The 26,498-nt window shown below is 36.4% G+C and overlaps 3 protein-coding genes across 8 annotated transcripts in view; 2 read left to right on the top strand and 1 right to left on the bottom strand.

Annotated features, from left to right (window-relative positions):
- LOC125670354 (solute carrier family 17 member 9-like) overlaps positions 1–26,498 on the bottom strand; it is a 960,148-nt gene that overhangs the window by 553,492 nt on the left and 380,158 nt on the right. The window lies entirely within an intron of this gene.
- Positions 4,041–5,462, top strand: LOC130053740 (craniofacial development protein 2-like). The gene has a single exon (XM_056161228.1). The coding sequence runs from the start codon at positions 4,041–4,043 to the stop codon at positions 5,460–5,462; it is 1,422 nt and encodes a 473-aa protein (XP_056017203.1).
- The window catches only part of LOC125669619 (potassium voltage-gated channel subfamily B member 2-like), a 104,225-nt gene continuing 92,707 nt past the window's right edge, over positions 14,981–26,498 (top strand). For all 5 annotated transcript variants that reach the window (XR_008802233.1, XM_056161984.1, XM_056161983.1 and 2 more), the window contains exon 1: positions 14,981–15,682. Coding sequence is in view for 4 of the 5 variants with exons in the window: in XM_056161984.1 (XP_056017959.1) it covers positions 15,588–15,682 (95 nt within the window). In the remaining variant the exon portion in view is untranslated. The remainder of the gene's footprint in view (positions 15,683–26,498) is intronic.

Below are 26,498 nucleotides of genomic sequence, written 5' to 3'. Positions count from 1 at the left end.
TTAAGCGCTCTAAAAGTTTCTGTAAGTGAGGTGGAATTTTCCCTGTGATGTTTGGCTTTTTGGTGTCTGGTCCACGTGTCTCCTCAATGACATAATTATTTAAAGTCATGTTGGCCATAACTGTTCCGGACCTTACAACTTTTACTTCGTTTGAAATGTTCATAATGCAAACAGGGACCTGGTCTGTATTTTGTACCAGTACTTTACCAACAAGTCCTCTTTCAGATGCAAGGATTACAGCGTCCGGTTCAATCAAACTAACTCCTTCTGGTAGGCTAGCATCATTTGGTTTGACCACATTGCAGTAATTGATGATTTCACTTCTCGATGGTATATTTATATTTTCAGCAACTGCAATCCTGTAGCATCCATAATGCCCACTTTTTAGGAGTCGGATTGTTTCCTCCTCAATGATCATCTTCCGGTCTGACACATTGATAGTGCAGTTATTTCTGCTCATGAAGTCCAGTCCTAGAACTCCATCCATACTGATGTCAGCAATAGCAGCCGTGATGTTGTATGACCTATTTCCTACACTAATGAGTATTTGTGTTCTACCATATACAAATAACGCTTCACCACTTGCACCCGTGATTGACTTTTGAATGGGATCCAGGAAGTGTTTTCCCGAAAGGCTGTCATAAATCCTTTTAGATAAGATGGTCAAAGAAGCACCTGTATCGACGAGTAATGTGGCACCTACTTTCTCCACAAGGTTCTCAAGAAAGAGTCCAGTACTCCCGAGATGACCATTTACATCGCAGTTTCCTTGTGTTTGTACATTTGCAGACGACCCCTGTATTTCTTGGACTCGTCCTTTACTCAAAACACTTTTGGACTTCTTACATTCCCTTTTTAAATGACCCTTACTACCACAATTATGGCAAGTGACATTTTTCCTCCAGTTCTGACAATCAGTTTTGTCTTTATTGTGAGAACTATTCCTAACCTTAAATGACTTTATCTTTTCTTCCATTTTCTTCATGGACTGACGTAACTCATCCAAAATGGAATGAATGACTTCCGTTTCTTTCGTTGGTGCATTATCAGCGGTGTTTAGGTTTTGCATATATCCTCTAGACTCTCGCAGCTTTCCTTCTGTCTTTAAATATGCCTCAAGTTCAACAGCATGTCTAATGGTATCGTTGAGATTAACAGGCCTTGCCTGCTTAATACGAAGACGCATTTCTGAGCTGACAAGAGCATCAATAAATTGATCTTTTGCCAGTGTTTCTCGCACGTCAGCAGGGACAGTAGGGTAAGCGAGATATGTGAGTCGTCTTATATGCTGTCCGAGTTCTGGCAATTACTCAGATGCTTTCTGTTGTCTCTCCCTCAGTTACATTCTATAAAGCTCCATTTGATCAGGAGGAGCAAGCGCGAGTGAGCTCACAGTAATTGAACTGCTCATTTTCGCACAAATTACCTAGGATTCCTTGCGCCAGCCCTCGAAAGGACAGAGAAAGATAGAGACCTTTCTCCTCCTCACTCCATTGTACAAGCTTAGCACACGTCTCAAAATGAGATCTGAAATCAAGCCATGGTGTAGTACCATCGTAAGTAGCCGGTTTCACGTTCATACGCCTAGGTTCCTCAGATTTTATTGGCGATCTAGTAGGTTCGTCAATTTGATCCCGAGCTCGTTGCTGCTCATTTTTACATGCACATATTTTATGTCTGGTTGTCACATTGACATCATCTAGAGGTCGATGCAACATGGACGCGTTTTCGAACTGCTCATCTTTTGGTGGGTATTTACTCATGTCATATTTTGCATCATCCGACTGGAATTTTACCGATTGTCGTTTACCTTTGTGCTCAGATTTGGCCTTGCAACTGAATTCATTGTAGCGATACCAGAATCACTTGCCGACAATCCCTTGCTCTGATACTTGAGCACTCGTGGTGTTGAGTGATCTAACGGACTGTCGGCCTTGTACTGAGCTAAATTAGCCTCAATTTCTCTTATAGTAGCATTGGGCTCACGGAGATTCATTGTTGAATATGATCCCACCGCTGCCACCAAAAAGATATGTAGCGTGTAACCGTGGTTTCTCAATTTAGACTGAGCTACTTGCTCAAAAATATTGATTAGCGATGTGGGTCCTCTCGGCTTTATTCCGAGATATTGAACAGCGATTGGCAGTAAAATGATTTGAGACAACGATCAGTTCAAATGATTAGCTATTTTACAAAGAACAATGAAATCATGTACAACTGTAGCAAAATTTGATCAACTCAAAATTACTCACTTCAATTACTCAATATTACTCAATGTTTGTCTTTGCTCAATTTGACTCAGTCTGTATTAATGAGAATAATGTAGCGGAAGTAAGGGTAAAGGTGAGCAATGTCTCATTCCTATGTAAAGTATATAATAAAGTTATATTATTACTTACTTTGTATAGGAAAGACTTATTCAGCCACGTCTATACCTTACCGTTGTTAAGCTTTCTCTTTTAATCGATGTTCTTCTTGGTCCAGATGTGTGTAGACTGACTTTGTTTCGCAGTATTTATACCCTACAGCGTCAAGCTGATTGGAGAGTGAATGAGCATTATGATTGGCTAAAATCTAGCTATTTGATTTGCCAATGTATCAGTAACTTTCAATCCACTTCCGGATTCACAACTTTAGCTCGAATAAAGGAATATATAGGAATATACTTATCACACAGAGATAATACCAAATTCGTTTCAGTTTCATTCCTTCTGTCTGAAATTATGACTGCTCATAACTTTTGAATGGTGCTTGATAGGGCTCTCATATTTCACACGTGTATTTATTGGGACAAGACCTTTGTTTTGGTACCAGCATCTTGGGAGATAAAATATTGAAATGGAAATCTTCATTTGAACGGGAAATTAATGACTGTTTTCATTTTGGGATTTTTATACCTACACGGTAAGCAATGCAAAATTAATAGTGATAGATAGTTAGTTTTAAAGCGAACAGCAGTGTCATCCAAGTGCACATTATTATCTAGAACTGGCCGAAGCTGAAAGTTTTCCAGACATGAGTTGTGAAGGACTGCTCCGAGATTCGGTGAAGTCGTCAGTCCAAATACTCAGCCGAGCCGAATCTCAGCCGAGATTAGGATTGTGGGTAACAACAAACGGGATTTGAATCGCAGGACGTAAGGATTCAGAAATCGGTGTGGTTTTAACCCTTTGAATAGTGGTGTCTATCAAATATTTAGGATACTTTTGTCTTTGTAAGAATGTGTTCAGATCTTACTGGCGAATATTTCTAAGATTTTCATCAGTAACGATAGTATCTATATGTCTTGCCATGTGGAAAGGGTTATTACGAATGACAAGAATTGAATACAAAATATTCATATATCGATTCGATACATATCCCGATGAAATCGAAATGAAATACACCACAGTCTTTCATATCTTTATCATATTTGGATATTTTTTTTTAAAGTAGATGTTAACATCAAACTAGCTGCTCATCTTATGACTAACAGGATGACTTCAGCTTCTTCTTCGTCAATTTTCAATATTTATGTAGCAATATTCCATTATCACCTGCATATATGGTGTGTATGTCTCGAGACCGATTCTATACGTGAAAACATGTTCTGCGTATTAGCAATTTTTAAATCGAGGCAAGATACAGACAAATAAGTTGATATTACAGGGATTTCAAAAGTCTCATTTGAAATAGGCATTTCGCAAAATCTATGGTCGTTATAATGCAAACAAAACCTGTCGTTAGGTTGAATTCTGTCTGACGTGTTTCATATGAATTGTTGGGCCATTCTTTACATACTGATTTTGAATACGGATTACTCCATTTACCTGATCAAGACGTAGGGCTCACGACGGGTATGGCCGGTCGACAAAGGATGTTCACTCCTCCTAGGTACCCGATCCCACCTCTATGGCAAGCCCTTTTACTATTTTTTCGAAAGATAAGATATCTCTTTAAATTAAAGAGATATCTCTTATTTCAAAGAGATATCTCTTTATGATGAGAGATATCTCTTAATTCTAAGAGATTTCTCTCTAAAAAGAAGTCGTGGGGTAAGCATGGCTATCGAGCATACTCCAAAGGATGATTTCATAGTGGACAGAGATGCAAGCATGATGTCTACGGGCCAAAGCCGAAAGGAAGTTCGCGGACAGAGGGATATGCTAGCAAGCCCCAAAAACATCGTCAGGTTGGGATCATGGAACGTAAGAACTATGTACTCCACTCGAAAAACCGCACAAGTAATAGCAGAAATGAAGAGATACCACCTAGATATACTTGGAATAAGCGAATGCAGATGGACAGATTCTGGAAAAATCAGAACCCAGACAGGTGAAACGATACTGTATTCTGGAAGAAAAGATAACCATCACAGTAATGGAGTTGCTATTGCTATATCAAAGGAGAAAGCCAAGACATTATACGAATGGTCACCCATTAACGACCGCATCATAACTGCCAGGTTCTGGTCAAACTATATAAAAACAACATTAATACAAGTGTATGCACCTACCAATGATGCAGACGAGGAATCAAAAGATAATTTTTACGAACAACTACAGGGAGTCATAGACAACACTCCACGCCATGATATTATAATTCTAACTGGCGATATTAATGCAAAAGTAGGTAACAAACAGGAAGGAGAGGATGGAATTGTTGGAAAGTATGGTTTACACTCGGAAAGGAACGATAATGGAGAAAGATTTGCATCATTTTGTGCCATCAACAACTTGGCAATATCTTCAACAATGTTTAAACATAAAGACATACACAAGCAGACATGGACTTCACCAAATGGTCAACACAAGAACCAGATAGACCATGTAGCAGTCAATGGGCGCTTTAAAAGATCTGTATTGGATGTCAGAGCACAACGAGGTGCAGATGTCGGATCTGACCACAATTTAGTCATCACAAAAGTAATGCTTAAACTGCACAAAATAGGAAAGAAACCAACATCTTCAACAAGATTCGAGACATGCAAACTTAAGGTACCAGAAGTTCGGAAACAATTCCAAATAGAACTGAGGAATAGATTTAATGCACTCAGTGAAGACAACACCATAGGTCCCAATCCTGATGATATAGAGGAAAGATGGAACAACATTAAAACTGCATATAATGAAACTGCCATAAACGTACTTGGGTATAGAAAAAGGAAAAACCAGGAATGGATAAGCCAGGGCAGTTGGAAAAAGGTAGAAGAGAGGCGAGTTCTAAAGGGCAAAGTAGAAAGTGCAAGATCAGAGAGATTAAGAGCTAGACTAAAAGAAAAGTATGGGGACAAAGACAAAGAGGTGAAAAGAAGTTTTAGAAAAGACAAAGGACAATGGGTAGACGACATGGCGAATGAGGCACAGGAGGCAGCAAACATCGGAAACATGAAAACTGTATATGATGTAACCAAATTATTGTGCAACGAACGTCCAAAAACTGTTGAGGCAGTAAAAAAACAAGGAAGGAAATCTCTTGACTAAAGAGGAAGATATAAGAAAATGATGGATGGAACACTTCAGCGAAGTGTTAAATAGACCAGACCCTATTGATCCTGCTGAAATACTAACAGGGGAGTCCATCGAATTAGACATAGAAACAGGTCCACCAACAGAAGATGAGATAAGGAGAGCATTGAAAGAAATGAAATTAGGCAAAGCTCCAGGTGTAGATAACATCACTGTAGAAATATTGAAATCAGACTTAGAAACAACTGTCAAGGAACTACACAAACTATACAACATTGTCTGGACAACTGGAAAAGCTCCCAAAGATTGGAGAAGGTGACTTATAATAAAGTTAGCAAAGAAAGGTGACCTGACAAACTGTGGAAATTGGAGAGGAATCACACTAATAGCAACAACTGCCAAAATAATGGGGAAAATAATAATAAAAAGAATTGTACTTGGTGTAGAGACATTTGAGAATGGAACAAGCTGGATTCAGGGCAGGAAGAGGCACTACGGAACAGATATTTGTCCTACGTAATATTCTAGAACAAGCTATAGAATGGAACTCCAACCTCTATCTATGCTTCGTCGATTTTGAAAAAGCCTTCGACAGCGTACACAGGGAAACCCTTTGGAAGATCATGAAATCTTATGGAATACCAGACGAAATAATCAGTATGGTTAAATTAATGTATGAAGACAGTGAATGCGCAGTTGTTGATGGAAATGGTACAACAGAATGGTTTAATGTTAAATCTGGTGTCAAACAAGGATGCAACATGTCGGGTTTGTTGTTCCTACTGGTAGTTGACTGGATAATGAAAAAGACAACAGCAGATAACAACTCAGGCATAAGATGGAATATGACAACAAAATTAGACGATCTAGATTTTGCAGACGACATCGCTTTATTATCCAGCAGCAAAGATCAAATACAACAAAAACTGAACTCTCTAAACAGATATGCAGCTAGAACAGGTATAAAAATCAATACAGGAAAAACCAAAGTTATGCGTCTAAATGCTGCAAACATCACACCAAAAACCATCAATGGGAACAACATAAACGATGTGGATGAGTTCATTTATCTTGGAGCAACAGTAAGCAAGACAGGAGGTACTAATTAAGATATAAGAAGAAGAATTGGCCATGCAAGAGTAGCATTCCATAAGCTACGCAAGATCTGGAGCAATAACCAACTCAACAGAAAAACAAAAATGAAGCTCTTCAGCTCAAATGTAATAGGTGTGTTATTGTATGGCAGAGAGACCTGGAAAATGACAAAAGGGGACGAAAAACTTGTAGATACCTTCCAGCACAAATGTCTTAGGAAAATCTTAAAGATCTACTGGCCAATGAAAATATCAAATGTAGCAGTTAGAGAGATAGCAGGAGTAGCAAAGATCAGCACTATGATAAAAACACGCAGATGGCAGTGGATTGGACATGTGCTACGGATGGATAAAAGAACACACCCATATGTAGCCCTTAGTTGGACACCAGAAGGAAAAAGAAAAAGAGGAAGACCGAAGGAAACGTGGAGAAGAACAATAGAAAGAGAGAGGAAAGAACTAGGTTTTGGGTCTTGGACAGAGGCAGCAAGATCAGCCCAGGATAGAAGTAAATGGAGAGGACTTGTTCATGGCCCTATTCTCCACGAGGAGAGAAGGAATTAAGTCAAGTCAAAGTCTAAAGGTTTCATTTTGCATTCTGAAATATTTCTTCGAGATAAATAAATTATTTTTGGATTAATCTGACGATTTTCACTTACTTCTGGACTGTCTAAATTGTTGAAATCGTCCCTTGTCGTCCCGTAAAGAAGCGTCATTTCCATAATAAATATTTTCACTTATTCTGTATTTGATTTTTAGCTCACCTGAGCTGAAAACTCAATTGAGTTTTTCTGGTCGCTTTTTGTCAGTCGTCTGTCTGTCTGTTCGTCTGTAAACCTTTTACATTTTCGACTTCTTCTCTAGGACCACTGGGCCAATTTCAACGAAACATGGCAAAAAGCATCCTTGAATGAAGGGCTTTCAAGTTTGTTCAAATAAAGGGCAATGCCCCTTTCAAAGGGGAGATAATTTTTAAAACATTCAAAAATAGGATGGGGTCATTTAAAAATCTTCTCTAGAACCGCAGGGCTAGAAGAGCTGAAATTTACAAGAAAGCTTCCTGACATAGTACAAATTCAAATTTGTAAAAACCATGACTTCGGAGGTAGGTTGGGGCCACAATAGGGAATCAAAGTTTTACATGCGAATATATAGGTAAAATCTTTGAAAATCTTCTTCTCAAGAACCACTGGGCCAGGAAGGTGCAAATTTACATGAAAGCTTTCTGATATAGTGCAAATTCAGGTTTGTTAAAATCATGAACCACGGGGGTAGGGTGGGGCCACATTAGGGGATCAAAATATAAATATATAGGGAGAATCTTTGAAAATTTTCTTCTCAAGAACCACTGGGCCAGAAAAGTTTACATTTACACAAAAACTTCCTGACATTGTGCAGATTCAAATATGTAAACATCATGCCCCCGGGGGTAGGTTGGGGTCACAATAGAGGATCAATGTTTTACAATCAAATCTTTAAAAATCTTCTCAAGAACAATTAGACAAAGAGGTTTACATTTATATGAAAGCTTCCTGATAGATTCAAGTTTGTAAAAATCATGGCCCCCGGGATAGGTTGGGGCCACAAAAGGGATCAAAGTTTACATGCGAATATATAGGGAACATCTTTAGATATGGGCCAAGGTGACTCGGGTGAATGATTTAGCCCATTGGCCTCTTGTTTAAAAAAACTCTTATTGATATTGCCAGATGGTCGATTACATTATCGATTCTTACTACAGTATAGTATCATTTGGTGGTGTAATAGTAAACCATTGTCGATTCCTACGATGGGTTTCATTTCTTGGAGTACTATACTGTCGACCATCGATCAAATTATTTCTACTCCTAGATTGGTAATCGTTTTGCCGGTGATGTATGGTAGGCTTTCCCCCATAGTAAACCCCCCCCCCCCCACCCCCCCACCCCCCCGAAAAATGTTCATATATTAGGTTACTATGAAATATGGTATTAACAGCATGGAAGTGTTGATTTCCTTGTGACAGATATGCGCATTAATGTTAAAGTTGTGGAAATAACTTGTCTGTTAAGTAAATCCAGCCATATATGTGTCGTGACGTCGGTCGAAGTAGGAACCGTCACCGGTTCCGGCATTTACACGTTTTCAAGAATCAAAACATGAATGTTTGCGAAGAGAAGTGGATGTAGGTTATGCCTGTCCATGTTTCTAAAGGTAATAGGTTATCCCCCCCCCCCTCACGTTTTTGGTTTTGATTTTAGAAAACAGGTTATGGAAAGACAGTCGGGCTTTGTACAACAACTATTGATATTGCAGAGATCAGAGTATCGAAAAATGCATGTTGCCGATAGTTTGAATTTAGATACATGTATTTTCATAGAGACAAAGTTTAGAAATATGCTTTATGGTATTACTAAGAAAGTAAAAACATACGAAATTATAAAAAGAATTGTATCAATTTTATAGTTTTTACCCCAACATTAAGGATCCTTAGGGTGGGGTGGGGGTCCAGAAATTGTAATTTCTGGTCCCCTTCTCCTACAGATTGACCCAGTAGTTTTTGAGAAGCAGTTGTTAACGCACGACGGACGAAGACGGACGCAGAGCAATAACAATAGGTCACCTGAGTGACCCAGATGACCTAAAATGTTTTATTATAAATGGCATTTATAAGATGTTATACTGATTCATTTAAGGCTCCTCAAGTAGCAAGGTATTAACATTTTACAAGGGGACATTTTAGAGAGAAAATTAATGAATCTCTTATATTCACCTCTAGATGAATATTTTTAGGATTTCCTGTTGTATATCATGAAATGAGTTTGATATATTCCAAGAATAGTCGCTATTTTATTTTACCAAAATAAATCCACAAATCAGAAAGAAAGTCACATGAATTCAAGTGCAGGACTGGGGTTTTAACACTTGAATAATTTTATCACACAATTTTTGAAAATGTTTCTATAAAACTTAAAACTAAAAGAGGCCCATGGGTCACATGGTTCACCTGAGCAGCAGTTCCTAGCAATAAACAAGCTTGTTATAACTACTGTGTAATCATTAGAATTCGTGGTGGCTCAATTTTCGTGGAATTCGTGGGTACCCCTCAACAAATACAGACAACTAGTATACAAGAATGTTACAAATATATAAATCCACGAAATTATGTCCCCACGAACCCGTAAAAATTCAGCAATCCACGAAAATTGGCCCCCACGAATTTAAATGATTCTACAGTATCATAATACCAGCGCTATTGATTCAGAAAAAAATTCAAAGGTAAAACTAAAAATTCATTATGTAATTATTATCTCTCCATGTACATGCTCTATGACCCTTCATTTAAACAAATTTAATCTAAGAATGCTTTGTGCCAAGTTTGGTTGAAATTACCCCAGTGGTTTTGGAGAAGATTTTTAAAGTTGTCAATGCATTTTCACTGTTTTCTTATTATCTCTACTTGTAGAATGGTGTGGCCCTTCATTTGAAAAAACTTGATTTATCTTTACCCAAGGTTGTTTTGTGCCAAATTTGGTTGAAATTAGCCCTGTGGTTCTGGAGAAGAAGAAAATGTGGAAAGGTTAATGATGGACAGACGACGGACAACAGATGATCAGAAAACTCACTTGAGCTTTCAGCTCAGGTGAACTAAAACGTTTTAGTAGTGCAAGCTAAAAATCAAGTTTTCCAGAATATTCTTCGTATTGGAATAAAATATGATGACGTTGTCCATCTGTCAGATTCAAAACGAATACGTATAAATCAAAGTACTGACAGTACAGCTGCGAGTTGCACCGCTTGGAATAGTTATGATTATAACAAGAACATGTTCACATCTATTAATCCATGAATGACCCGAGAACAGTTGGGGGGAAAGTGTCCTCTCAAAAACCTCTAATTTAATTTTTGGAAAAAACAAAACAAAACCAAAAAAACCCCCCAAAAAACCACTTCTCCTAATGAGGTGTTAAGAATTATGTTTAGCAAGATAGTGAGTTGATTCTTTAGTAGCGGGAATTTGGAGTGAGGGGTAGGCAATCAATAGAGTTGTAGAATTTAAGTTTTACTCCACTATCTTCATGAAAAGTTTTTGTGTCAATCAAATGGAGAGACAATTTTGTTTCCTCGTACGATAAATACTTATCTGTTTAACTAACAAATTCTGAGTTGCCTAAATAGGTGCTGTTTTACAAGCACGAAATATTCTGATTTTACATTCTAAATATATAGAGGATATCTATATTGCGTGTTTTGATGTTTGGTTTATCCAACGAGTTGATATCGTGTATTTATTCGCGAGGCTTGCCGAGATGATCCCCAGTATTGTAGAAACAGCTGATTGAATTTGTTTTGAATCCGTGGCTCAGACGTCGTGCTTATCAATCTTCCTTACGCGGGAAAAAATAGTGCGCTTGTAATCCATTCATATACAGTACAAAAGGGCATTTTTATAAAAGAAACCATGGATGAAAATTGTTTTAGAAGGGATCATAGTTTATAATTAATAATGGTTTTGCCATTCCAACAAAGTAACAACTATTGACCGAGTATTTATTTTTTGACGTAGGCCCGACCTTCTTATGAAAGTTTGATGTCGTCGTCTTTTTGAAATCTAAACATGTAACAACGATCAATGGAAGTGATATCTTAATGCAACGTTATTAGAATGTTCAACAGTTTACAATGAAAAGTAGAAGTGTTTGTGCATTTGGATTTTATTTACGTGGTTTCTTTGGATCTGAGGACGAGAGGAAATCCTGAGGCACTTTAGGCCTAGGTCCTAGTATTAATAAGTAAAGCTGTTGAGATTTATTAGGCCTACATTCAATATGGCTCCAGAGAAAAGAGACCGTGCTTCTGAATACTTGGTACCGCAGCATGTCGAGGTACTTTCGATTATGCTTGTCCAGTGGCAGTAGGCGGTTGATTCCTTGTCGGTGATAATAGTGTGGACATATTTTCGTTTTCTGATCGAAATTTTTCAGTAGTTACTGACCAAGTTGGCAATTTTACGGCCGGTAACTTCCATTGTATATCAGTGGGGGCAACATCAATTTAATTTTGCTATAAAATGAATTTTAAATAAATACAGAATAACAAGTTATACGCTTTATTACATGCGTCGATATGCATAAACACAGAAAATGTCAAAAGTAGTTCGGACCGGAAGTGCTTTATCAAACAGGTGTGTGATAAAGCTAATGCTTTATCTCACTTAAAGTCTTTAATATACACCACACGTATGAGATAAATTATTGTTTTACATAACATTCGACTGAATGACATGTTTGTTGAATAATAAATATTTCCAAAAATACCAATCAAGGGAATTCGGAAATTAACTCTCCATTTAGGATATAAAAGAAATGTATAGCCATAAAAGGATCAATTTCAGAAAGGAAAGAATATGTATGTACGCCGTAAACGTAACCAGAATGAAAAGAGGGGGAAATCTATTACGGTATATAGTAGGTTTTCCGTGGAGTTCATCTGGCTACAAAAGGGGGAAAATCCTACTACATATGTATACAGCCACAATTCCAGGGTGGGGGTCTACTATATAGCCATTTTCAGGGGAAAAAAACTACTATTTAGCCATTTTTTCCGGGGGAAAGGGTGGCTGGGGGACATGCTACTATACAACACCGGTGTGCTTTTGTGATGTTTTGATACGTGTTGTAATTTCACCGTCGTACACGAAAGTGTGTTCCCCGTGATTTACCATAGTGAACAATATCAACATAGGCTTGTCTTTCTCGCTCCATACTGACTACGTATATTCCATAATGCCATATTGTTTAATTAATATTCTACCACGGTTATTGCAAAGATCAAAGGAATGCCGTGGTCATTATTCTACGATATACCTTCATACGTATTAACTGAATCAATATATGTTGTAAAACACAAATTCGTAAATGACTGAAGAACATTTGTCATTCAGTATAAACCAATCGTCTGAATACACATGTAAACATGGCGATATATAGACAAGTTTTTCTTCAACTGTATTCTAAGCAATTGATATAATCCGTTAACATCAAAGTAAATACTTGAAATATTTTTTTTCTCAATAGAGTTAGAATATTGCTACCAGCTCACCTTTTTCGTCCGCAAAAAACAATGTAGACCGTTTCGGAAACATTCATGACATCAAAGTGACCTAATTCATAGCTCTATAGGAAAGCCATCGGTTGTATATTTCTGATCCGTAGTAGAACAGAAATAAAGTTCTTGTTTTCGTGTATGTTGCTTACGCCCCGCCTTTTATATATTTTAAAACATTTCGAGACCAAGGATGTTATCCTGCAACATACACGAAAACGCGATCATTATTTCTTAAATAAGTTCTACACCTGGTCATATCTGCAAGTTATTCAATTTCATTTAAGAAATAACATTTTTGATAATACAGGAGGATATGAACTGCGGTGCTTCATCCAGGCATTCTTTCTACATCTTACTTTTACTTCTGTCGGAATTTTCAGTCGTTAAAATAGAAGCACTATATTTATCAATTTTAATTAGTTCTGTATTCATACGCACATTGTTTACAATTGAAGTGCATTCTTCATTACAATTGTAAAGATATGCATGTATTTTTTTTAAAGAAGAAATATCTCGAAAAGATCTCTGACAGATGGATTTATGAAAGATTTTGTGTTTTGTGTAATGAATCAAAAATTGCAGACGAATTCCACTATATATTAGAATGCAGTGCTTTGTCAAATATAGAAAAGTAGGTACTACACAAGACCTAATGTTATTAAATTTCATCAATTCATGAGATTATGTCAACCAGTAAGATTAAAACACATAAAAGATTGTATTTTTATCAAAAAAATATACGAGTTAGTCTGTCCTCCATAACATATTTTGTAAATATTTGTTTATTGTATATTTGTACATACTCTGACTCATTCTCTACCCAGAGTTCCGTGCGCTCCTCGCACTACACCTCTGTCAACGGGTTTTTACAGAAATCTTGTAAAAGTTTCTAATATCCAACATTTATGTTTTGGACTAAATATTTAGTCATTTTATGAAATGTTTTTGGTGCAATTAAATTGATGCTTACTGTAAATTGTTTAAAATAGCCGTTTTCTGATCCTAAATTTGGAACTACTTAGTAATATGCATATGAATGTAGGACATCCACGTGGTGGAGATTTAAATGTAAACATGGAATCAAAAGTAAGAAAGGCTGTAAATACGATAAAACTTGTAGAATAAGAGATAAACAGCTAAATGGTAAATATGTACTTATTAAAGTGCCAATGGGCTATGAATAGAGCCTGATGTATCACCTGTTGCCAGAACTTTTAAAGGGAAAAGAAACCGAGAATGATTGTTTATATCATGTGATTACATGTATATTGTCACGTGATTCCAAGCGTTGACAGAGGTGTATGTTGAGCTTTGCGTAAAGCGCCCTCTGGTGAGAGAATGACTCTGACCTTATTCGTACTCAAATGTATGCTTATCTAATGTACCTCATGTACCACATATAATATGGAATGAACTTGGATTTGAAATCTCTTGCAAAGACATCATGGTATTCGAATGTATGCAATAATAAACAGCTATTACAAGAGACCAGACATAAGACGATAATCACTTCATGTTGCAAGCTATTAGAAACATTGAACGCGGACAATCAGCAAACACGATACTAGATCAGACAGGCAATGTCTTTTATTTTTCCAATTGCCATTGTGTCTTTAGTCCCAGCATTAAATTGAATACGTCATATTCCCTTACAAAAATCAATTCAAAATAGAAGTCAGAGAAGAAATGTCACATGTCATATACAATTTCATACAAAATCCATTTTAATTATTGAATGTTATGTCATTCCTACAAGTTAGTTACATTGTTACTGCTTCAAGTACGATGAAAACAGAGACGAACTACCTGTATTCTAAACGAAATTGTATGAATTTCAACAATAAAAACAATCCCAGTGGTCAGATCCTCAAGCTCCAATTCATTCTCAGACTTGACATTTCTAAACCAAAAAGCATCGACTACCTGAAAGTATCAATATTACATAAAATGACGATATGAATAGGTTTCCATGGAAACTAATCAATATATCAGTGGTAGATGAAGACAGGTATGTTTTTTACTCAGCTTTTCTCATTGGTTTTCAGGAAAACGGAATGGTTAAGAGAAAAAGACAGTATATATGATCATTACAGGTATCGCCTGCCGGTGACGTGGCCAACTATTAAAAGGAAAAGAAACAGCGTCTAAAAACGGAAGGTCAGAAGTGCAAAATATCGCATACCTAACAGCTATATTAGATCAAGACGCAAAAAATAACAACCCAAACAAAAACAAGATTCGTATCATTTCTTGTTCTTTGCGATTTCGGGTCTATAATCACGTGATCAATGTATTTCAAAGGCGTGTCATATACACTAGAACGTATGAATGAAAATGCATCTGCTCCGAGTCATTTTGTAGCAGATTAATATGATTTGCTCTGTCCTTGTGCGCATTGCGTTACGGCCATTAAGGAGAAGTCATCACGAGGATCAATGGGATTTAACTTCACAGTCTGGCTCTTTGTCATAGTGTCATAGTGCAGTGCTCCTGCAATAGTAGTTTTTTTTAGTGTGTCCTGAGATGACACGTCTGACGTTTCTCAACCCCGCACAGGACCGCTGTTTTGCCTTGCCAAGAGTAACATTCTCAACCGTTACATTGAGCGCTAATGGTCTAATTAGCAGAGGTCTCATTTTCATCAACGAACTTGGAAAGATAGAATTGTTCTCGGGAGTATGAGAGTTGTTGGAAATGTTTTCTCCACTTCAACCAAATGGCTTTTGGGAAAACGATTGGTTTAGGAGAATGATAGAAGGATAGTTTTACGAACAGATTGTTTAAAGAAGACATACACGATGTTACATTTCTCTCTCTCGTTGTTTTAAGATATTTGGAAGTCCAATGGTTTTTCAATGAGATACTTGAAGACTAGATAGTAAATAGGCTATGAATGCCGTTATCGTGATTGTGAACATCATTTTACCAGCTTCCCGAGAAATATGTAGCTGAGTAAACAATGAAACACCCGGACAAGACCCAGGCCATGCTTTTGGAGAATTTACGAATAATCTCCGAACACAGACGTCGCTCTTTTGCCACAGATCGCTACAGGTGAGACAATATTTTGTTTTAACAAAAACCTGTTCAATTTCGATTTATGAAAAGATATGAATTATATGTGGAAGTATGAAAAACATCTACTTGATCAGTTCATACGTAACGCAGTTGTTGGGTGTATGCTTATTCATTTTCTGAGTTAGATTTTGTCTAAGTGTACCTTGTTCTCAAAATTCGGGAGATCTGTGTCAAATGACCTCTATCACGTCAAGGTAACAGAAAACATTACTGTACGGTGCCATGGTCTCTGGTGGCATGTATTATCAAATTGACAAATTGCATAACGCCTGTAATGCGAAAAATTATCAATAAGAATTTGAGCTGACTCTGTTCCTTAAAAGCAGCTCTAGGCAGTAAGTGGTTCTAATGAGAAAAGCACAATAACATTTATGTATTTAGGTTTAATTCACCATGAAAGAAATGTTTACTACTCTTTTACTGCTAAAATGATATTGAACATGCAGTCAAACTAACCTCTGGATTTTGTATACATACAAATACGTACATGGTCGTTTTTACCCTTGATATCTTTACCAATTGAAATGATAGTCATTTCCTCTAAAATGTGAACAATGTGCCCATGGGAATTGATAAATACAGTACTACTATTTTAACGACTTGGAATATTCTGACAGAAATGAAAGTAAAATGTAAATATAAAAAATAGATTTCACTTCTGAAAATACTTCAGGGTATGAACAGCAATGCTTCACGCTAGCATATTTTTCATGAAGCGCAAACGCGTTTATGGGGTATGCTGGTGTAAAGTACCCTCTTGTCTTTAATGTTCAATAATATTCTATTAAGAATGCAACAAATAATTGAGTGTTTTTGTTTTGTGGAGTAAGAAAGGTCAGACAGGGGGTGTCCAAATTACCCTAGCCAGGAGGTAATGTTATTGCTATCACATCTGTCTACAGTATTAAGTGTAAATCTTAGTGTAGAAGTATGTGTCTTCAGTCACGTAGTGAATGATTTGATAACTGAAGACGTACATGTATATGCAGAATGCTGTACAATGAAGTAATGAAGGTACTTCGAATTCCTTTGGAATAGATGATGGAATTGGCGAAGGTATGCTTTCTCCGCGTGTAACTTTTTGGGACATTGTCTTGGTTTCCAATTATCTTAATTCTATGTGATATTTTCTGGATTTCATTTGAGATTATCTGAGTTCCGTGCAATATTATCTGGGTTTTCAGTGTATTTATTTGAGTTTTTTGTGATATTATCTAGGCTTCCAGTGTAACTATCTTAGTTTATGTGATGAGTTCTTTGTGTTATTATCTGGGTTTCCGATGTAATTATCTAAATTCTATATGATATTATCTGGGTTTCCAGTGTAGTTATCTAAGTTCTATGTGATTTCATCTGGTTTTCAGTCTGAGTTCTATGTGATATTATCCGGGTTTCCAGTGCAATTATCTTAGTTTATGTGATATTATCTGGGTTTCTGTGGTAATTATCTAAGTTTTTTATGATTTTATCTAGATTCCCAGTGTAGTTATCTAAGTTCTATGTGATTTTATCTGGGTTTTAGTCTGAGTTCTATATGATACTATCCGGGTTTCCAGTGTAATTATCTAAGTTCTATGTGATATTATCTGGGTGGTGTAATTAACCCGATTTCTATGTGATTTTATCTGGGTTTCTTTCTGAGTTCTATATGATATTATCCGGGTTTTCAGTGTAATTATCTTTATGCGATATTGCCTGGGTACTCACTGTAATCATTTATGTTCACTTATTATGCTTCCTTGCAGGTACAACTGATGAAAAGATGTCATAGATAATATCCAATCTTAATCTTTATTTTATCATTGTCATTATCAATATTATTTTGCTTTTACTACCAAGGTATTCTGTATCAAATATTCCACGTCAGAGATCAATGACAAAGGAAGAGATACAGGCAGATGTGAATAGTTCAACCGATTTCAATTTAGAATCATTGCACATTAATTTGCTTCTTGATGGACAAGTTGCTTCTTAAACCAGAACAAATTTCGCATCATCGCTTTAAAGATGGTATTTATTTAGCCAGGAAATTACGAAGAACTTTTGAACGAACCCAATTTTGTAAATGTGAGAACAGTTAGAAAAAACTCTATCAAACAGGGAAATGCTTTGGCAAGTAGCGTTATAGATTACAAACGTGGGTCTTCATTTAAAGTGAGATTATGCTCCGTACAAAATGGACAAGTCTTTAGAATATCAAAACGTTTATCAGAATGTTATTTAAAGATCAAAATAAAACTATGTACTAACAACTTAACTTAAATTCAGGTGACCTATTGCAATTGGTCTGCGTCCGTCGTCGTGAGTCGTTCGTTAAAAATTGAAGATTTTTACATTGACTTCTTCTTGATAACCACTATTCCAATTCTTTTCGGATTTGGTATGAAGCATCTTAGGGAAAAGGGAAACTTATATTGTAAATTTTAGGACTCCTGCACCCCTGGGGCCTTAAAGGCGGGATTAAAACTGCCAACGTTTGACTTTTTAAAAATCTTCTCTGCAACCGCACATGTGTAAGAAAATCTAAATGCATACTGATGTAGAGCAGGAAGGCTTCTATAACAAAACTGTAAATTTCGTGATCCCCGGAGAAGAGGTTCTGACTCAAGGGCGGAAGTTCTACTACTTATAATGGTAGTAAAAAACTTTCCGCTCGCCCAAAAACTGTGTCAGCGTTCTGTTTCTATCGCACGTAGAACAACCATTTTACTACAGATTTGTTTCTGAGAAAGTTCTTCAAATGTTGATTTTTAAAAGTTAAGTGACAAATCGTTATTGATATAGGTGTTACTTACTCGTTTGAGTTTTCCCTTGTGTTGATTTTCGTCGCCATTTCCCCGTGGAATTGATCTCAAAGTCACGTGATTCGCCAACGTGAACATTTAGATGTTGCACAAAAGTTAATATTTTGAATTTCAATATATTTTTCATAACCCTATACGAGTTATTTCCTCCTGAATACAGAGGGCGCACAGCACATTGCGGCCCTCAATTGATGGTGTCAATATAAGGAATAGATAGAAAATCTACTATTTCTGACTGTAATTAATTGCCAGTAGATGGATTTTTCTAAGAATTAAGTGAAATGTGTATAGTACGACAAAACAATGATTTTAGTCACTTATTACATTTATATGAGTCCCTTGTGTGATTTTTTTCGTAAGTAATGAAGGGTCATGGTGTAATAAAGTTTGTAAATATTAGCCCTATCCTTCTTTATATCAGGATGTCTTTAGCTTATCAGCAATTCTTCATTACCATAAATAGATATGCTTGAACCAACACATGTACGTTTACAACTTATCATTTCATACTGTGGACAAAACTACTTGTTGCTAAATGCACATTAGGTATCAATGAACAGAACATGTTAGTTATCTCCAATCGGTATCTTTAATGTAGTATTTCTTTTGAAATGTTTTTTCGCGTGTGATTTAATCTTTTGAAAATTGAATTTTGTGTAAATCAACTTACATTGCACATATCTTCCACAGTATGTAATTACTCATATGAGCACAAAAATAATTATCAGGCACGTAGCATTAGAGAGTATGCTCCCTTTATTTTACGTACAGAGTTCGATCTATAGATAGACTGGTCGCCCCCCTCCCTCAACTTAAACAAATAGTAGTAGTGAATTGTAGTGTGGAACTGAAAGATGAAACCTTACCCCCTTCCTCCACCATTTGGATTTAGAGCTCTGGGATTTTTTTTTTTTTTAATTTTGCTTGTCAAGAATTTTCAGGCAATATTGTGAAGTCAAATTCTTCTCCGTCCCCCCCCCCCCCCCCCCCCGTCCCCCCGTCCCCCCCCCCCCCCTTGTGTCTGTTGATTTTAAAACAGATTACTTCTTAAATTCTCGATATTATTTGTATCATAATATGAACAGAGATAAACGTCAAATATGGCTGTAACACAACAACACCCCCCCCCCCCCTTCTCTAACCCTACAATTCGACGAAATGCACATTTTAGAAAGGTTTTTCTCCATAAAATCGAAGAAAGTATATCTTGTTTTTATCATAGATATATGAAGCGTACTACTACACGAAATGAATTTTTCCGTTCTCGGCTAGAATCGTTCCGTTCCGTTCTGTTCCCACACCAAACCATTCCGTTCTCGATTAGAACGTTCCGTTCCAACACCAAACCGTTCAAAAGTATTGACTTTTGTCTCCAGTACAAAAAAATGAAAGTAAGAGAATATTTTCAGAACTATGAGAATAATTCGTACAGTAACTGACAAAAGTAACAAGGTATTTGCAAGATATTTTGAACTAGCTACATGTACCTTTCTGGGGCCTATTGCAAATGCCTTATTCTTATCTTTAGGCCAACCTCTTATCTTTAGGCTTACCCTTTATCTTTATACCTACCTCTTATCTTTATATCTACCTCTTATCTTTAGGCCAACCTAAGGGGAAAAAAATAAAATCATTTTCTCTTTCTTCTATGATCCTGTACCCTTACTTATTTCATGTAATAATGCTTCTTATGGCACCAGTGTTATTCCGTGTAAAGTACTGTATATCAAAACTTCTAAAAAATCTTAGTAGTAGAAACATGCTAGAAATAACGATCAATGAGCAAAACTTTTTAATTATCGGAGGAAATTTGGTGTATCATATGAAAGGTGAAGATAACGAACATTAATCAATCTCATAACGCCTATAAGCAATACAAAATAGATAGTTGGGCAAACACGGACCTCTGGACACACCAGAGGTGGGATCAGGTGCCTAGGAGGAGTAAGCATCCCCTGTTGACCGGTCACACCCGCCAGGAGCCCTATATCCTGATCAGGTAAACGAATATTATATATATATATATCTTATTGAGTTAACCAGTATTTATTAATTCTTCTATGCAAACAGACAGTGTTCAAACACAATGATGATACTGTAAATTACGACAAATTTACATAATGAATCACAAGTTTATGCAATTTATATATGCTCTAATGCCATTTCTGGGTTCTGTGATTTGAAAAGAGGGTGATCTTGAAATGACATTGACACAAAGACAAGAACCACGATATCCACTTTTCTGTGTGTCAAAAGAAGGTATGTACTGTACAGTTATTGCAGATAAAATAGAAAATACCAACACGTCCAATGAAAGTGAGAAGAATTCATCCTAAAAGGACCGAGCCTCAATGTCATCAAAGTGTAGATTTAATTTATCCTTAATTACTCAGCAAAAACAGAGCCGCGGTGAGATTGTGCAGCATGAAGAAACATAAAAATGTTCTCGGGAGATGTTTTAATATAAACACTTAATGATTTTCATCTTCGGAATCGCAACACGTATAAATATATACATGTAAAGTGCAACACTATATCATTGATGAAATGTGAAGATAACGAACAGTGATCACTTTCATAACTCCTATAAGCAACACAACATAGATACTTGGGTAAACACAGACCCCTGGACATACCCTGGCAACCGGTCGCACCCGCCGTGATCCCTATATTTTGATCAGGTAAACGGAGTTATCCGTAGTCAAAATCAGTGTGCCAAGAACGGTCTGACAATCGGTGTGAAAAACACGTCAGACAGCATTTGACCCAATGATAGGTTGTATTGACAAACTAGATCGTTATAACGACCATAGAATTTGCGAAATGCTGACTTTAATCGAGATTGTTGAAACCCCTGTACCATGAACTTGTTTGTCAGTAGCCTGCCTCGATTTAAAAACTGATCATACACAGAACAAGCTCTTGCGTAACGAATCAGTTGAAAGATATAAACACCATATGCAGGTGATAATGGAATACAAGTTTTGTAAAATTCTCCCAAGCCTTCTCTTCGTTTTTGTGAATCATTTTTCTTACTGTAATCTGTCCGCAACATTCAGTATCCTGCCGAGAAACGACCAAAAAAAAATATTGGTGAAAATCTAATTGCCTGACGAAGGTAACTATCAGCAGAACAGAAGTCATTTACAGTGAATTCTTTGTTAATAAGGTAGCCAATTTCCGCTATTTTCGAGGTTCTCGGCAACCTTAAACTCGAGCGTTTTCTGTGAAACTCACGCAGCACAGGCACGTAGAACCAGGGGGAGTGGGCTGCCCTCCCCCTTTCCCCTTTTTTTTTGGTAGCATTCTTTTTTCGTTATTTTACGTGTAAAGTTACTTATTTCCACATGCACATATATTGGCTGATTGCTTGTCAGAATTTTAGGCAATTGTGAACTTCCACTCTGCCCCCTCCTCCACTTTGAAAAACGATGATGCATGCCTGCAGCCAGAAATGTTCATGGAAACCGAAACTGCTACTTCCTTGTCTTGAAAATGAAAGTAATCTGATACGGATTTAGTCCATTATTTTTTTACGCGGGGAAAGGCCATTCCCCGGAATTCAATTGATTTTGTTGTGTTTCCAGTTCATGGTCTCACCATGAATTTATTTGTTTTTTAACCCTGTGAGATTAAATCCCTGTCGTAAAATTTATGTATATTTCATTAGCTACATGTAGGTGCAACACGAGTCTCTTCCGGCTTTAAAGATTCTACGTCCTTTTTATCTCCATAGAAACAACAAACATTACTTTTAAAGGTTCAAAACTGGTTCATTTCGGTGTTTAAAAAATACTATCATCTTCATACATCATTTTTGTTGTTCCAAGGAATGTACCCCTTACATGACAGAGTAATTAGCGCATTTCCTAATAATGCGGACCTGCCATATAAGGGTCAGTAAACGGAAAATGTTTTCTATTTTTATCTGGAGCGTGCGCAGTTTGCTGAACAAATAATCATTGTGTTAGAGCCGCTTAATAAAATGCAAACTGCAAGTTCTTATATCGGTGAAGTTACTTCTAAATGATGATGAAAACCATAGCTTCAAAGACAATGTTAACTTTTCTGACAGTACTCAAAAGTATGCAATGGAAATAGATTTTGAAACATACATTATTGTATAGATACCAATCCTCATAAACCTACTGCTTGACTTGCGAAGACAATATAAACGCATAGTCCTATTTTGTTGTATAGTTTTCTGCATACACCCCCCTCCCCCCGCAACTCTGTTCCCTTTAAACTGCCCCTATGTTTAAATATTCCTTGTATGTTCACATATATAGTAATTAAAGTCCATACATTATTAATATGTTTTTTGCTTGTTCATGACTTTTTCATTTCATCTATGATTTAATTCGTTCCGCACCACTCTAAAAAGTTCATTATGAAACATTCATGTTTTGAATCTTTCACCCAATTACACGTACGTGTATACCATCAGGGAAAATAATCTATCAAATAAATGTTCACGGATAAGTTTAGTATCATGATATATTATTATTCTATAAGTTAAAGGAGAAGATTCAATTATGCCTAATATTCATTGCGTAGACCCTGTCTACGCAAAAAATATATATTAAGGTAGATCGATCCTCTTGTGATGTCATAGGTTTTTGCAAAAATCTTTATCCAATTAAACTTTGCACATGATAGAAGTATATCTTTCAGAGCAATTTTATTCACTATAAAATAAAAAATCTGGTAAACTATTGATAGTGAAAAAGTTCATAATTTCCATAGATAAGGAATTATTTATAATTAAAAGAATATTGTCAAGGGCAATAACCCTTATGCTGGTATTTCCACTACTGTATCATATTATGTTTTCCCAAATATTCACAATAAATTTATACATATTTATAAATAAGCAGTTTTCATAAACTGCTGACATTAAAATTCATAATTTCAACAAGTTTTTATCTGTTTTACTAAAATGTGATTTTCTTATCTTAACCTATACTTCCGTTCTTGTATGTCTGACATCTTAAAAAAGGTGGCAACATACACATTTTCTTTGGTTATCAATGAATTAAACTATATTCAGTGGAAATTAATACAGTTTTTACTCTTTCAACCATTAATATTGATAAGTCACATGAGGGTGGAACTACCTTAAAGCGAGGTTGATTTGATTTGATTTGAACATATTTTATTTTCGAGATGTTATAACAAAGGGATTGTGCACAAGTTCTTAAAACTTAGAACGCTCTCTCCTATATGACAATTGATCACATAAGATAATGTTCAAGAAATAAAACACAAAGGTATCAAAGGTCAAAAGATGATTTGCTTTCATAAAGCAATTACATATTAAATTATATCTGTAAGCGAGGTTAAACAGATGCTATGGGGAAAAGTCAGCTTGTGCATGCATAATTTCACCAGAGCCAGTCAATCGGAACATCACTCGGTCTTTTCCGGGGGGAAACCCGAGTGATCTTTCGATTGCGGAGCCCATCGGAAAATCACTCGGCCTTTTCCATCAACTGGAGAATAAACGAGATTTTTTTCTTCTCGACTCGACAGAAAAGACCGAGCGATGTTCCGATTGCACTTGGAGCTTGATGTGGTGACCTTTATTCATTGATTGGAACCTGTCTAACAGTGCAGCACGAAACCGTTCGCACGGGGGGAAATGCACAAGTAAATGTTTATCAACAATCGTCAAGATAACCCCCCCCCCCCCCCAGCTCTTTATGGTTTGTGAAAAACGCGTTTTAGTGAACATTCTTGATCCTACATGTTTTAGTGAACATTCTTGATCCTACATGTTTTAGTGAACATTCTTGATCCTACATGTTTTAGTGAACATTCTTGATCCTACATGTTTTAGTGAACATTCTTGATCCTACATGATTAATTGATGTTATTGAGTCTAATCTATTCAAAATATACATAGTTGCACGATGTCCAACATACTATTTCCCTCTGCGATGAAACCTGTTAAGTGAGGACGTCCTCACATTGTCTAGAAGAGAATACACGCATATGTTGTTGTACAAATATAGGCCTACATGTATGTATAGAATTAAATTTCTGAAAACTAATTTATGAAACCAATATGTGATTGATACTGACAGGGATAGGGGGGCCTAATCAGTTTTTGTGAAGTTTCACGGGTAGAACGTTTATATACATGTATGCACATGCATACCTACCCTTTTATTGAATGTATGGTTCAATAAAGCTAACATGAACAGTTTTTGTAAAATGGGGTTTATACAAGTGATGTATGCACATGGATGTGGTACTTCATATGTTTATAGTATTGATTAACAGCGATCTGTTTTCAGTTTATGATCAGTATACATGTATCTATCTATCTATCTATTTTTTTTTTACGTTAACGGGAGATAACTCGCGTTTGTTGATGGTATTAAATATCTACAGGTGAGACCGCGGCGAGGGGGGAAGCGCGGGATTTGCAGGGTTACCTGAGATATACCGCGGTAGCTTAATCCCGCGGGGGGAGCGCGGAAAATACGGAATCCGCGTTGGCCGTACTGTACTAGTATTCACCTAAGCAACGCTTAACAAAGGATCGAAGTACATGTAATATATAATGTATTGTTGTTCACATCTTAAAATGGACATCATTTGCGAAGCCTGTGAACATCAAAATTTTGTTGCAAGTTTTATATCATTGGATTAAGGTTTTTTGTTGCCAGGCTTATATCATTAGATTAAGGTATTTTGTTGCCAGGTTTATATCTGAAACTCAAAAGTTATTATCTAGATCCGATGGTGTTCCCTTTTAAACTTGAACTTTAAGGTCCAGATCAAATACAAGGACGACTCTAAATCCTGAGGTTAAAAAATGTTTCATGTCCATTGAGCCTGTATAACAGCACAGGTCCAGCAATAAGTCTTGTTAAAAAATATCTTTCAAAACAAATCTTTACTTCAACCGAAGATATCAAATTTCTGTTAGAGAGACATGCCTATGGTCCAGGTATTGCAGTCCTGTTTTGACAGCAACTTGTTATGCATTTTATTCAAATAAATACCGTGTAAGCAACGGTCCATGTGCACGCTATGGTGATTTAGTAATCAAAACACGGAACAGATTTTGTTTTATATTTTGTTCCGAAATGATCATGGATCAGAACATCAGCTGTGGTTTGTGGTTTGAACTTCGTGCATGGGAGACACAGTTCTTCAAAATTGTATTGTGTTACATAAAGGACAAATAAGTCTGCATTTTTGAATAAAATCTGTACATATTGTGTGTGTATATAGAAAGCATTATAAATGTTCTGTCAATCGTGTTTTACGCGTAGGCATTAGAAAGAAATCCATAGTGATAATGAGGTAATAAGTTTTGTACTTACAAGATCATGAGTCGTTGTTACGAGATAAGTCATAAGTAAGAGATACTATGTCGTACTTACGAGATACCAAGTCGTTATTGCGACTTTCATAAGTCGCATTTCTGAGATAATAATGAGATAAGAAGTAAGAAGTCGTAATTATGGGATTAAAAAAATAGCAATTACGAGATAAAATGGATTTTTAGCATTAATTGATGAGTATACAATTTGTTTATATATATATATATATATAGAGAGAGAGAGAGAGAGAGAGAGAGAGAGAGAGAGAGAGAATGAATTGGTAGCAGTGCCCCTACCGGACAGTCTGCACTGTAAATCCTCATTTCAGAATAGGTACGCGTATTTTTAAAGAGTATTAATACTAATTTTAATTACATGTACCTCTGACTGAATTCGATGATTGCAAATGTATCTTAATTCCATTTTCTGTTCGCTCTTAACGTGCGAACGTAGTCAAATTCAATTAATTGTGGCATATATGACCTTGATTTTGATAAATGACCGTACGTTTATTAGTTACATACATACAGCTTTGTCATCAACATCTCAATAGTCTTTATCCTATGTAGTACAAAAGACAAAGGTTAAAAGGTTGCGGACAGGCAAATAGATAGACAGGCATGCTAATCTGCGATCTCAGCAGCATAGATA

The sequence above is a fragment of the Ostrea edulis genome, chromosome 4 (assembly GCF_947568905.1).
Source record: "Ostrea edulis chromosome 4, xbOstEdul1.1, whole genome shotgun sequence".
In the NCBI taxonomy this organism is placed as follows: domain Eukaryota; kingdom Metazoa; phylum Mollusca; class Bivalvia; order Ostreida; family Ostreidae; genus Ostrea; species Ostrea edulis.
Note: the sequence above shows the minus strand (reverse complement) of the source record. Positions and strands in the feature narration are given on the sequence as shown.